Below are 14,924 nucleotides of genomic sequence, written 5' to 3'. Positions count from 1 at the left end.
TCTTCCAATATACAGGTAGTCCTCACTTAATGACCATTTGTTCAGTGACCGTTCAAAGTTACAATGGTGCTGAATGAATGGTACTTACGCCTGGTCCCCGAAGTTATGGCCATTGCAGTGCCCCCATTGTCACATGATCAAAATTTGGGTGCTTGGCAGCCCACCTGCATTTATGACCGCAGGGTGCACTTCAACAACCTTTACCCGTCTATCTTCCGCATCTCTGTCCTTTTAGCCCTTGCATTTCGTGGCCCCTGATGCCCTGCACTCTGCCATACCCAGATGACCTTTGCCGTCTTCTTGCATCTGCTGCTGACAAAGCACGACTTGCCCAGCCCTTTGTGAGGCAGGTGCCGGCTGTGTGAGGCCTGCTTCTAGAGGTCGCGCATGGTGGTTTCCTTGTGAGATCTTGGGAAGAAGGCCTCACTTGGCCAGCAGCTGCCTCGCAAAGGGCCAGGCTGGGCGTGTGTCAGGCCCAGCCCAAGAACAACAATGAAGCAGTCCAGTCGAGTACAGTTCCTTTATTTGCTTATACCTTATAGACAGAATCTTGCCAAACTAATATAGCAACTAGTGGATATACCCTGTAAGATTCTAGGGAGTGGCTGTCCTGAATCTCTTACTCTTCCCACACTCCCCCTGTGGACTGTGTTGCCTTTTGCCTTGCTGGAATGGCGCCCCTCCTTTCTGATAGCCTTGATATCCCACATCACTCTCCTCCTCATAGATGCATTCCCTCACAGTGAGCCTCATCAGTGAAAGCAAGAAGACGAAGGTCAGCTGGGGTGGTGGAGCTCTGGAAGGCAGGGGCCTTGTGGTGCAGGGCAGGAAAGGTGGCTGTGGCTTGGGCTTTGTGCCACACTGCAGTGTTTGGGTGACTGGAGCTTTGCACTGGACTGTGTTACTGGGGCAGCTGTGGCTTCATGCCCCACTGCTGGGCTGGGGAAGCTGGGGTTTTGTACTATGCTGCTGGGCTGAGCTGAGGTGACTGGGGCTTCGCATTGCTGAACTGGGCTGGGGTGATTGTGGCTTTGCACCATGCTGCACTGCTGGGATGGAGCAGATGTGGCTTTGTGCTGGGGTACTTGGGCAGCTGGGCTTTGCGCAGCACTGTGGTACTGGGGCAGCTGTGGCTTTGCGCCACACCTCTGGCTGGGGTGGTTGGGGCTTTGCGCCAGTCTGCTGGGCTAGGCTGAGCTGGGTGGGGCTTCGCACTGCTGGGCTGGGGTGGCTGCAGCTTTGCACCATGCTGTACTGCTGGGCTGGGGTAGCTAAGGCTTTCACTGTGCTACTGGGCTGGAGTGGCTGCAGCTCCATGCTGCCCTGGCATGCTGGGAAGGCTGGGGTTCACACTGCGCTACTGTGTTGGGGTGGCTGCGGCTTTGTGGAAGGCCATAGCAGTTGCTTACATGCCCTCCTGTCCCTGGCAGCAGCCACCCCAGTCCAGGAGCTCCTTGTGACTTCCTGCTGGCTTCCCCATTGACTTTGCTTGTTGCAGGCCAGCAGAAAGTCACAAGGAGGTCATCACTTAATTACCACGATTCTTGCTTAACAACAGCAACAGGGACTGCTGGGATTGTCATCATTAAGTGATGTGGTCACGTGATGTTGAGCTTTATGACTGCATTGCTTAGCGACAGAAATTCCAGTCCCAATTACTGTCATAACCCGAGGACTACCTGTAAAATGTAAATACAGTGGTACCTCTACTTACGAACTTAATCCGTTCCGTGACTCTGATCGCAAGTCGAGTTGGTCGCAAGTCGACGTAAATTTTCCCATAAGGTTCAATGCAATTACCGTTAATCCATTCTGGCATCTGCGAACCACGCGTCACAGGTAGAAAAACGGCCGCTGACCACGCGGCAGGGCGGGAAAATGGCCGCAGACCATGTGTCAGGGGCGGAAAAATGGCCACGGACCACGTGGAACGGGCAGAAAATGGCCGCGGACCATGTGGAACGGGCGGAAAAAATGGCCGCGGACCACGTGGAACGGGCGGAAAATGGCCGCAGGAAGAAAAATGGCCGCGGACCAAGTGGAACGCGTGGAAAATGGCCGCGGACCACGTGGAACGGGCAGAAAAATGGCCGCGGACCACGTGGAACGGGCGGAAAATGGCCACGGACCACGTGGAATGGGCGGAAAATGGCCGCGGATCTGGTTCGTAAATCAAGGCGAGTTCGTAAGTAGAGGTAAATTTTTGGGGCCGGAGCTGGTCGTATCTCGAAAAATTCGTAAGTAGGGGCGTTCGTAAGTAGAGGTACCACTGTATTCTATCATGAAGGTGATGTTTAGAAGAATTATTACAGTTCACTTTCTAAAATTCTGAGCATAGACTAAAAGTATATATATAAATGATGCTGTGACTTTGAGAATGTTTTACTTTTATAAAATTGAGGATGGCTATTTAGCCCAGGACATAACATTAATTAAATAAATAAATAAATAAATAAATAAATAAATAAATAAAATAACATAATTTGTAATGAAATCAGTTCTAAAACTTAATCATACAGTAGACCCTTTATGAAAATAGAGATGTAAGCTAATATGCTTTCTTTGAGGCATATTGCTTGACAATGCAATGGTATGCATATGTATTAAGAATAAACCCACAATAGTTGTTAATAGAATATTCTAAACTGTGGTTTGTGTAACCATGGTTTAATGAATAAACCAACATTGCTGACTTGACAGGGCAAAACATAAATCATGGTTTGTAAAACCACATGAGGAAAAATTCACAGTCAATACACATGATAATTATATAAACCTAGCCATTTGTTTATAAACTTATGGTTTCTATCACAATTTTTTCCACATTCAGAGCAGCATAAATATACATTCAAACTCTTTAATTGTCAGAATATCCCTCACAATTGATTAATTAAGCAACAGCTGATTTAACCTGCCACATAAAATGTATGCCTAGTGTAAGATCCTCAGTGTCAACAGTCAATGTCTCAACAGAGTCAAACAAACTGACTCTGTTTTCTGGAATTAGTGGATAGTAAATTATTGTGCCTTTTTCACCCTTCTTTTGTACTTTTTGGATACCTTCTAACATTTCTTACACTGCTTCTAAATTCTGTGCTTAATCCCCCACACAGTTTTTGTCCATAAAAACCAGAAACTCATGCTTAGGATGTAGTAAATGAGCAGACATCTTAAACCACCTCACATATGTTTTGAATTCAATGGTGCTCCAATGAGATTTGAATTCAATCTCATTGGAGAGATTGACATCCACTTTTTAACAAGTTTTCTCTTGGGTAGAAAATGCAGGGCTGCCAATTGGTCTAAACGATTTAAAGATAATGACTGCAATTTTTAGTTAGAACACAGTGTATAATCATTCTGGCTGCTTCCAGCTGCTGCTTCTTAATGCCAGGTTGGTCTGTAATAAGGCTGCCCTCATCAGTGATTGATTTAATCCTTGATGAGAGGGCAGACCTGGCATGTATCACCAAACGTGGCTGCATCTGTAAGGTGGGGTTGCCCTTTCGGAATTATGTCCAGTTGGGTTTCTGGTGTGGCATCAGCTGAGATCCTGGGGCACGGGTGGAGATTGTCATCCGGGAATCTCTCACAACCTTTAGGGCACTGCATTGCAGGTCACTGGATGTGAGACCCTGTTCATTAAGTTGGGCTCTACGGATCAGTTGGGATTGCTGCTGCTGTATCAACTCCCTGCTGCACAGCAACTTCCCTGCCTGAGCTCCTTGACTCCATTTCTGGACTGGCAGTGGAGTTCCCCAGACTTATGGTTTTGGGGGACTTCAATCTGCCTTCTCTAGCAGTGGGGTCTGAGGTGGCTTGGGAGTTCATGGCCACCATGATGGCCATGGGGCTATTCCAGATCATCCAGAGCCCGACACAGGACAGTGGCCATGTAATCTCAAATTGAGGGAGCTTTCAGTGTCTCCCTTGTCATGGTCAGATCACGCCCTGATTACCATAGGATTCTCCAGTGCCACTATCCACTGCAGGGAGGCTGGACCCATTCGATTGGTCCGCCCCCAGTGACTAATAAACCCAGATGAGTTCCAGAGGGAGCTGGGGGTTGTTCCTGCTGGTCTGCTGCACGTAGTGGGTGTGATCAGGGAGTAGGGAGGCCATGGAAAATGGGTGCTTTTATACAGGATGAATCTACCAGTTGTTAATCGTAAAAACATCTCCAATCTTTTAAAAAGTTGCAATGCTACAACTTTGTAAGTTTACACAGACTTTGAAAATTCAAAGAAAGAATAACTTAAAAAAAACCCCATAGGATTAGAAAAAAGTATTTTGTTGCTATCTTGAAATTATGATTGTGTTATTTCAGATAGTGTTTAATATTGTCTTAAAAAGTGCTAACTTATTCTGTGAAGTTCTCTAAAATCCACAACAGTTTTCTGCCTTTGATTATCAAAGTAAGAATGAGCTTTTTAAATCCAATCATTTAATTGGGCACACAATTTGTCTTTATATCTGGATTTAGAATAAAGTTTAATACAGGAAGAAGCCATTAGGTATCTTCCATGGGTTTTGGATTTAAACTCCCATCAACTTAGGGTCAGCACGACAGTTATGAGAGTTTGAGTTACTTAGCCCTGGAATGATATATAAAACTAATATAGTGTAACCTGGTTTAATAACAAACCAACACTGGGTTATATCTAGATGGTTTAAATCTTTGAATAGCAGGGTTTCTTCTACTCATGAAACCTGCAGAGCTTCAATAGGACAATTTCCCCCCTTTCCCTCGCTGTTCCCTTATACTATCTGTCATATGGTTTCTTTGTCCTTTTCAATAGCATTTAAGAGCAGAATGGATAAAAAAGATTATCTGCCTTCTCCAGGGCACAAATGGAATTCTTGATCCATTGCTGAAAATATCCTATTATATTATTATATATTATATGATTAAATATCCATATTATGTATAATATGCATAGTATGAATCATTAAGAATTTTTAAAATAACGTTCTGAATGTAATTATAAAACAGCACTATACAGACTGAAGATAAAACCAGCTGTTGGGAGTTATTGTAAGTAAACATTTAGGCTGAAAGAGAAAACATAATTTAGATGTGGCCTTATGCATGTTTCTTAAACTTTACAACACTACAGAACACTAAGCAACATATACACACTCCAATGTTCCCTGTAATGTTTTTTCTTTTGGAATGTGCCAGTCCAGTCTTTCTGGAGTAGCAGTCACAAACCGTATTTGCTCTGGAAGACTTGCCGCCAGAAGACTATTTCATTAGCCCCCAGATGGCTCAGTGATGCAGTCATGAGAAACACAATCCTTTCTTTTAAAAAGAGAGTGAAAAATACATTGAAGTATGGTACTCTTATTTATATATTTACACTAAATACACTGATTATTAATTTTAATGGAATATATGAGCCTACATATCACCATATGTTTCATCAGTGTCTGGTCTGAGGTTTGTTAAATAGAGCCTTATTGGAGGTATAGAAATTCAACATGTTTTGATACTAGTTTTTAATTCTGAGTGCTGAAAATTCACATTCTCAAATATGTATTTATTTGATTAGTAAAATTGGATAGATTCAAAACTTCCCCAAACTTTTTTTTTGGATATTCATACCAGCTCTCAGTCTTCAAGGTGTTTGGGAAATATTGACGGTCTGCCAGTTTAAGATGCACTGGCCTAGAACACCAGTATGGTCTTCCCTAACTGGTGCCTTCCAGATGTGTGGTCTTCTCATAATTCTCATAATCCCCAGGCATTACCATGTCCAATATATTGGAAAAACATCAGTAACTGTGCTTGTAAAGTTATTTAATCTACCCTAGTCTAAATTTAAATGGAAGGAAATATTTGCTATGCCAACAAAGATATGTCTGACATCAGAAATTACAGTCAGGGTTATACTTATTGAGGGTACAGCATATGAATAAACATAATCAACAATACATGCGGTGACAGAATGCAGTTGCAAATAGTCTAAGGGGAGTGTTACTGACCCTGTTTTGGTATGTGGATCTTAATTTACTATATGCCTTTGTTGTTACCTCCTTTCTCTGGGCTTAGTGTCTGTTTCATGTATAGGAATGGGACAGCAAATATTGTTAGTGAAGGGCCCCAATTTTCACATATAGAAAGCACATTCTAATTATGTAATTCTGGAGCTTGCACCTCAGTAGTCTCGTAAGAAAAGAGCCATCCTTTTATTCATTATTCAGTCCATTGCTCATGTACCCATTTCCATGCTGTGAATATGTGACATATGTAGTGATTACAACACTCTGGTGCTATTCTGGGGAGTGTGGGGATATTATCATCAGTAAATTCCCACACTGGCTTCTGGGACTGCTCTATCTACAATTTGCTAGTAGCTCTCAGTTCAGAACTAGAACAGGCCTTTGTCTTGACAGATGCTGTACATGACACACTTTGCATATATATCAAAACCTAATCTGTTCACATAAAACTGTGTAATATATCTGAGCCTTAGGAAGTCCTGTCTGATATGAATGGAGCTGTATGATTACATTTCTGATTTATTTATTCTTAAGTGTAGCAAGTTGCAATGTATTTATAATTAAAGTTCAGCTTTGATAATACTGTAGTCTCAGTATCCTAGAAACCAATTTATGTTGAGTTCTTTGGAGAAAATATACAAAGAAGCATGGGTTTGTATGTGGGACTTTGAAGAAAGCAAAAGAGCTCCACTCCATTTTTGAAACTTTCCTTTTTTTCCTTTTTTTCCCCCAGGTGGCTGTTCATTTGATGAACCATTTACATCATGTGGATATAGTCAGTCTGATAATGATGATCTTAACTGGGATCAAGTGAACACATTCATAAAGCCCACAACAGATCCATGGATGCCCACAGGTAGTTCTCGTTGGAAATAATAGTTTTTTATCTGTCTTTTATCACATTTTATAAAGAAATATCATAAATACGTTTTTCCCCCTTTGGTTATATTGTTGCTTAGGAAACATATTAAAATCTGATTTATTTAACATATGTATATCTGGAATTTGAAGTATTACCAAAATTAGAAACTGCTTAGAAATATTTGCTTTCCTGCATTAACATTGTATGTACAGGTAGTCCTCGAGTTATGGCTGCAATTGGGATTGCCATCGCTAAGCGATTCGGCGTGGCATCACGTTACCGCATGGCTTAGTGACAGCAATCCAGGCAGTCCCAGTTGACATTGTAACCCAAGACGCATGATTGTTAAGTGGGAAGCAGAGGGAGACGCAGGTAAGGAATGTGAGGGGTGCCACACGGGGGGGGGAGGCCCTGGGAGGCCTGGTGCAGGCCATGTGTGAGTCGGGGGGGGAGGTGCTTGGTGCTCCATGAGCTTAGGAAGGCCAGGGAATAAATCGCGGGGTGTACGCGATCACAAGGAAGCTGGGGAAAGAGGGCGTGGGGTCCTTGTGTGTGAGTGTAGGAGGCCGAGGAAAGAGGGCACAGGGTGCGTGCTATTGCAGGAAGGCTGTGGACAGAGGGCACAGGGTACATGTGTGTGATAACAGGGAGACCAGGGAAAGATGGTGCGGGGTACATGCGTGCATGTGTGTATGCTCAGGGAGGCCAAAGAAAAAGGGCGCAGGATCTGTGTGTGATCACAGAGAGGCTGTGGAAAGAGGGCATGGGGTATGTGTGTGTGATGTGTGTGATCACAGGAAGACCTTAGAAAATGGGTGCAGGGTGCATGCATGCATGCGATTGCAGGGAGGCCAAGGAGAGAGGGCGTAGAGTACATGTGATTGCAGAGAAACTGGAAAGAGGGCATGCGTGTGAACATAGGTTGGCCAAAGACAGAGGGTGTGGGATGGGTGGAATCACAGGGAGGCAGTGGAAAGAGGGTACAGGGTATGTGCGTGCATATCTGTGATTGCAGGGAGGCTGTGGAAAAAGGGCATGGGGTATGTGAGTGTGAGTGTGCGATCGCAAGGAACCTGTGGGAAATGGGTACGGGGTATGTGCATGTGTGCGATCACAGGGGAGCTGTGGAAAATGGGTGTGGGGTATGTGCATGCGTGTGTGCAATCACAGGAAGGCTGAGGAAGGAGGGCATGGGGTGTGTGCAATTGCAGGGAGGCTGTGGAAAGAGGGTGCGGGGTACGTGCATGTGCTTGTGTGATTGCAGGGAGGCCATGGAAAATGGGCATGTGGGTGTGTGATCTCGGGAGGTGTGGAAAGAGGATGCAAGGCACATACATATGTGTGTGCAATTGTAGGGAGGCCGAGGAAAGAGGGCGCAGGGTACGTGCATTTGTGATCACATGGGAAGCCAAAGGAAAGAGGGGGGAAGGAGGGCATGGTGCATGCAGCAAATAAAGGCCAGGGGGAGGGGATTGTACCCCAGTGACTTGAAACCTTCCTTGCTGGCTTCCCATTGACTTTGCTTGGGTGAGGCTGGTAGGGAAGGGCATAAATGGCAATCACATGACTGCAGGATGCTGCAACTGGTCGTAAGTGCAAGCTGGTTGCCAGGCACCCAAATTTTGTTCACTTGACTGCTGGATCACTGCAGCGGCTGGAACTTTGAGGACCAGTCGTAAGTCCCTTCATTCAGCACCATCATAACTTTGAACGGTCGCTGAACGAATGATTGTAACTTGAAGACTACCTGTAATTGAGTATGTAGCCTGATCAAGGTTAGAGGGCTTCTAAATGTAATGTCATATCAAAAGGATATTGTACTCTATAGAAATAAGAATGATCAGAAAGGAGCAAGACCAGTAAAAAAAGTCCTACTTTACATGATGTTATAATCTAAAAAGTAAACACCTTTTTATAGATATTTATAGATTAATTAAAAGCTCAGAAATTATTCTCCTAACCATATTCACAATTCTGCTGGGAATATTTGTGAATATTCACAATTCAGTATAATCACTTGTGTAATATGCATTTTTTTCTGTAGTTGTTTCCTATTTTTGGTGTTATATAACTATTACATAATGCATCTGTAGGCTGCAATCAGCCAATTTAAACTGAACTGTTAGAACCCTACAGAATTCTGGGCATCTTATTTATAATCAAGCATTTCCTCAATCTGATATTTTGGGGATTTTCCCCAACATCATCTTCTGAATTTTCAGCAGAAGGCCTGATACATAAGTTAAAAAACTTGGCAGTATTGAAGGTGTCACAGTTTTACCTCTTTTTCTGTCTAATGAATGTTTCTGAATATAATACATGTATTTATATAATAATTTTATATATAAAAAAGGTAAACAAGTCTAACATCTATAAAGCAGAGTGAAAACAGTAGTTGTGAATCCATATTTTGTCTTACAGCATACTCCTTATAGACATTGGTTGCTATTTTGGTTTCTCCAGTTATAGCCTAAACCTTATTTAAATCAAATTGTTAAAAGTCTAGTCAATATTGCAAGCTATCAGTTAAACGTATTAGCTAAACTGAAGCACAAAGTTGTAGCCTATAGGAAAATATATAGAATATATTAAACTATTCTAAACTAGCTTTTAAGAATGGCACGTTTTATTCTTATTATTTAGCTATACCAATAATGGCCAATATAAATAGATTTTAACACATGCAATTGTATAATCTCTACTAAAACCACATAACTTAACCATCAAAAGCAATTATATTCATATTGGTCAGTGGAAAAAAATTCAAAAATCTATATTTGTTCAATCTTTTTAATTACACCCAATGAAGATGACAAAAAGTGTTTCTACTCCTGAGGATTTCATTGGACATTACAAGAAGCAGAGTTTGGGAAAGAGCATGAAAGTCCACCATTTCATCCAGAAGTTTGTCATGAAGAGTGAACTTCAGTCAGTCGGCATTGGCTGTTGATTTCAAGCTACACTATGGGACAAATATTCTGAAAACACAAATATCATTAGTGCCAAATTTGGCTCTTGTGATCTAGGTGAAACAAACAGGCATCTGGACCAACAGAAAGTGGATATGAACATTACAATCTGTACATCAGTAAAGCAAGGGATAATGAGTAATGCCTTAAGTAAAAAAAAAAAAAAGTCAAGCCAGATAGTGTAGTGTTACCTAGTGGTTGGAAGAAATTAAATCATAAAATTTCAACATCCTTCTTCAGACTGCAATAATCTTTCTGCATCCTTGGAAGTTGCAAAGGTATTTTCCAAAGCACAGAAAAACAATTAAAACTGTCACAAGCAGTATTTCGCAGTCTTTGATGAACAAAGCTCATGAAAATAAAATATGCAAATTCCATAGTTGAATTATACTTCCATTATGAGCAATCAGAATGGGTCAAGTGTTTCATAAGAGAATACAGTATTATTACCACAGATGGATTTTTTTTTTTTTAGTTCCAGGCATTGCATCCTCCACATGGCTTTGGTCTGGTGTCTAAAAAAACCAAGGAAAAATGTGAATGCACAGGCAGAGTGATAAATTATTTGTTCTTATTCAGTTATTGTCTTGCTTCCAACTCTTTGTGACCCAGTGGATGTTAATAGAGCAAGATTTTCTGTCTGTAGCTACTGCTTTGACTTCTTCTAAACTCATGTTTGTGATATCACTGGTATGTACTGTAGCTCTTTTGCCTTTTATCAGCCTCTTTTTCAATATCTTTGATTTTTACCAGCATCAGCAACTTTTGCATTAAGATTGTGTGTCTAAAATAGTTAGACATTTTCTTCCTTAATTGTGATTGATTTTATTCATTTATTTATTTATGTATTTATTCAGTTTTGGCACTGTCTAACTCCAGACTGACTCTGGATGGCTCACAGTATAACAAAACAAGATGAAAAACTGCAGTACACAATAAATGCTGAACAAGACAGGAAATCCAGCCAAACAGCACAGAAAAAAACATATACAAGCCAAAACTAACAAGGGGCTCCATCTGCCCTTTTAGTGTACTTTATTTTACTTCAACGTGTACTTGCTGATTTGTTATTTTGTGTATTTGGGTCATCTTTTCTTTATAGCTTCTTTTTCCAGTATCAAACTGGAAAAAGACTTTTGCATAAAAGTTTCCTTTATGCAATTTTCTTAAATAACTCTCTTTTCCTTCTCATTCAGTTGTTATCTTTAATTTCTTAATTAATTTTTTCATCTCTTCTGCCAAACTCCTGTTTGTTCTCCCTGTTTGCTAAAGAGTAAGCTCGCTTTATGAGAACTGGGTTCCTATATCCTCTTCAGCTTGTTGAGCAGGAAGAAATGCGTCAGTCACATGCAGTGACCAACAGCAGCAATCGGGAATCACTTAGCATCCTTTCCCCCTCCTAGACTTTCTCTTTTCTCAGCAAAACTTCACACCAAACTCCTATTTGGTCACTCAGTGAGTGACAGTGGATGCACCAGAGGATCATTTGCATATTCTTAAGTGATTCTGGGAAGAGACCAGAAGTCACCACAATACACAGAGCTTGAGCAGCTCAAGCCATAGTTATGACAACTTCAAAAATTTACTTTTCCTCCCTTCCTCTAAAGTATATAAGGGACATCATTACCAGAAATGGGTCCTAAAAGTTACCTGCAAAAGATGTGTTATGCTTTCATCCAGAAGAAAAAGTGGACTTTATTTGTATAAAGTGTCAGTTTGTGGAAATTCTGAAAGCAAAAATTGGTGAACTGGAGGCCAGAGTATCATGCATATACCTCATTTGTCAAGATGAAGACATTTTCAGTAGTGCAGATACTACTTGAGGAAAGGAGGGCAATTTAAGCTTACAGCTTCATCAAAGATGAGAATAAAAGCAGCTGTCAGCACATCACTGTCAGAAGCAAACTAGCCACAAAGCAGCCTTTTCCCCTAGATCTTGACCATCCTCTAGCTTCCAAGGTAGTTTCTGCAAACATGAGTGACGTACAAAAGGCCTGCACAGTTGAAGCTTGTTACCTGATCCATGTACAAGTAGTCCTCACTTAATGACCACAATAGGGACCAGAAAATTGATAGTTAAGCAAGGTGGTCATTAAGTGAATCACCATGTGACCAGACCCAATTTTATGACCATTTTTACGATGGTCATAAAGTAAATCACATGGTCTTTAAGCAAATCCAGCTTCCCCATGACCCTTTTTGCCGGAAACTGGCAAAAAGAGTTGCAAATCGCAATCACATGACCTCAGGACACTGCAACTGGTTGTAAATGTGAACCAGTTGCCAAGTGCCCGAATTGCAGTCATGTGACCGTGAGGGTGGTGCAGCAGTTTGTGATGGTCATAAGTGTGAGTACAGGTCATAAAGCACTTTTTCTGAGGCCATTGTAACTTCAAACTGTTGTTAAACAGTCATTAATTGAGGAATACTTTACAAGGCATCCATCACCAGTGATCAAGAAGAGAATGAAAAGAGATTGTGGCTTGCAGGCAGCACCCTCTTGAGAAGTACAAAAGTTCCCATTTGTCATCCAAATCTGTCATTTTGGTGTGTGTATTGTACCCCAAGTGCCCAAATCTAAGATGTGACAGAAAGATTGACAAGGCTCATCAGACCTGCTAATAACAGACCTTTCCTGCTCATCCATATAAGCACCAATGATACTACAAGGCATGACCTCCTGTGCATCAGGAGTGATTTCGTGGCTTTGAGGAGGAGGGTGAAGAGGCTCAGATGATGTTTTCAGCAATACTTCCCATTGAAGGCAAAAATCCAGCAAGAAAAATAATTTTTAAAATGAACTGCTGGTTGCAACACTGGTACAAGAGACAGAAGTTTGGGTTTTTCCACAGTGGTTCAAGCTTCAGGGAGGGGTTGCTGTTTGAAAAGATGGAATTCATCTCACTGGGAGGGAAAGTACATCTCTGGATGATGACTGATTAACCTGGTCAGGAGGCATTACATTAGAATACAAGAGAGTGGGAGTTGTAAAACCATTGGTGAGTAACAAATTGGCAAGTAATAGATGGCATATAGCAGCAAAGTGAAATGTTTGGGAAATTGCCAGTTTAGCAAAGATCCAAACGAAATGGAGGCATAAATGAAAAGGGAAACCAAGCACAGGGAGTCTAGTCTGTTAATCTAAATGTCTCTACATTAATGCACAAAGTATGGGTAAGAAGAGCCAGTTTGGTGTAGTGTAAAGGTACCAGGTTAGAAACTGGGAGACTCTGAATTCTAGTCCCACCATAGGCACAAAGTCAGCTATGTGACGTTGGGCCAGTCACTCTCTCAGCCTTAGGAAGAATGCAATTGCCAGGAGTCAACATTGACTCAAATGCATCTGTCTGTCTGCCTATCTATCTGTTGTAACAAGCAAGGTAAGCTGGTTGTAATGAATACAAAGGCAAGTATGATATAATAGGGGTTTCAGAAACATTGTGGGATGAATCAAGTCAATCCACATTGGACTTGATGGATATACCTTGTTTCAGAGGTGGTAAGAGTATTATCAGAATCTGGGAAAGAAAATGCAGTTGCTCAAAACATAGTAAATGAGGAACAGGTAGACATTTCAGCCTTATCTCTTAAGTGAGGCCTCAGTCTGTGAGTTACAGAATCAATGAGAAATAAATTCAAACAGCTCAGACCCCGGCCATAATATACTCAATAATAATCGAGGAACACAGTTTTGTTAGTTTCCAAGATTTTGTATTCTAACCCCTTCTTCCTGTGATTAAACTTAATTAATGAGACTCTGTGTGAATCTTGCTTCCTTGGCCATGCACTGCTGTTAGGGGCTTGACAGGAGCAAACACCCGATAGGAGGTGGTTTAATGTTGTATAATAGGAATGAATTTATCTGTACAAAGGTCCATTGAACTAATGGTAACACAAGTATTGAAAGCATCTGGCTTACCATAAAAGGGCAAGCTAACCAGCAGGGACATATTGCTAGGAGTCTGCTACAAACCATCAAACTAGTCAGAAGAGGTAGATAAAGGTTTATTAAAGCAGATAACTGAAGCCTCAAAAAACCATAAAGTGGTTGTGAGGAGATGTTTCACGTTGGAAGACTAATTCTGCCAGACACAAGATGTCAGATAAATTCTTGACTTGTGTCAGTAATAATTTTTACTTTCAAAGCATGGTGGGTGCTAGGGGATCTAATTTGATCCTTACTAACAGTAGGTATTGAAGTAGTGAGAACTTTTGGTACAAGTGACCACACATTAGAATTCTTAATTTTAACAAAAAAGCTTAGTTTTAAATAAACAAAAACCATGGATTTTAGAAAGGCTGATTTTAATAAATGAAGATGGTATGAAGAAAAACTTAAAGGGAAAGGTATTATAGGTGGCTGGGGCTTCTTGAAAAGGAAATTAAGGATAGTGTAGTCTCAAATAGTACCAGTATGGATGAAAACTATGAGACATCTAAAGGAGCCTTGTGATTGAATAAGCAATTCACAAAGGAGGTAAGACTATAAAGACAGATGCTTATTGGAATGGAAAGGTGGGCTGACAACCAAGGAAGTCTAAACTTCAGTTCAGAAATGTAGAAATGAAGTCAGGAAAATATAGGTGGAAAATAGGCTTTGTCAAAAATAGGTCATGTGAAAGAAATCTCATTTTCCTTTATAAGAAAACTACTTTGGTGAACAAACGAAATGCTGAGGATATAACTGGTTGTCAGCATGCTTCCAGGTTCAGTTCAAGTTGTTGATGGTTACTTCTAAAGCCCTTCATGACTTGCGGCTGGGTTAGTTATAGAACCATCTCTCCCAAGTTGAATCTACCTGCCCTGTTAGATCTGGCAGGAGAGGCATGTTCTGGGTATCAAGGAGTGTCACCTGGTATTCAACAGGTAACACTTTCCATGCCAGGACACCCATGATTTCTCCATTAGAAATTGGTTCAGGGGACTCTGTCAGCAGTCATCTCCTTGTCATGGTGATAATAGTGTTACTTGTTTAGTCTACTAATGTGCCAAGTATGAGCTGACATATTCATTGTTAGTTGTTTCAAATGTGGGTAATCAGGTAATATAAAATTAATCCAATAAAGCAGGATTAAAATCCAATTAAGGTA

At 41.2% G+C, this 14,924-nt stretch overlaps 1 protein-coding gene across 6 annotated transcripts in view; it reads left to right on the top strand.

The window, feature by feature from the left end:
* Positions 1-14,924, top strand: part of PTPRM (protein tyrosine phosphatase receptor type M) — a 526,420-nt gene that overhangs the window by 140,261 nt on the left and 371,235 nt on the right. For all 6 annotated transcript variants that reach the window (XM_088130895.1, XM_088130898.1, XM_088130896.1 and 3 more), the window contains exon 2: positions 6,737-6,859. In XM_088130895.1, coding sequence (XP_087987021.1) covers positions 6,737-6,859 — 123 coding nt within the window. The remainder of the gene's footprint in view (positions 1-6,736; positions 6,860-14,924) is intronic.

This window comes from Python bivittatus, unplaced genomic scaffold (assembly GCF_059951505.1).
Source record: "Python bivittatus isolate LINGU-HERP-01145 unplaced genomic scaffold, Pbiv_v1 ctg000840_np1212, whole genome shotgun sequence".
Taxonomy (NCBI): Eukaryota; Metazoa; Chordata; class Lepidosauria; order Squamata; family Pythonidae; genus Python; species Python bivittatus.
Note: the sequence above shows the minus strand (reverse complement) of the source record. Positions and strands in the feature narration are given on the sequence as shown.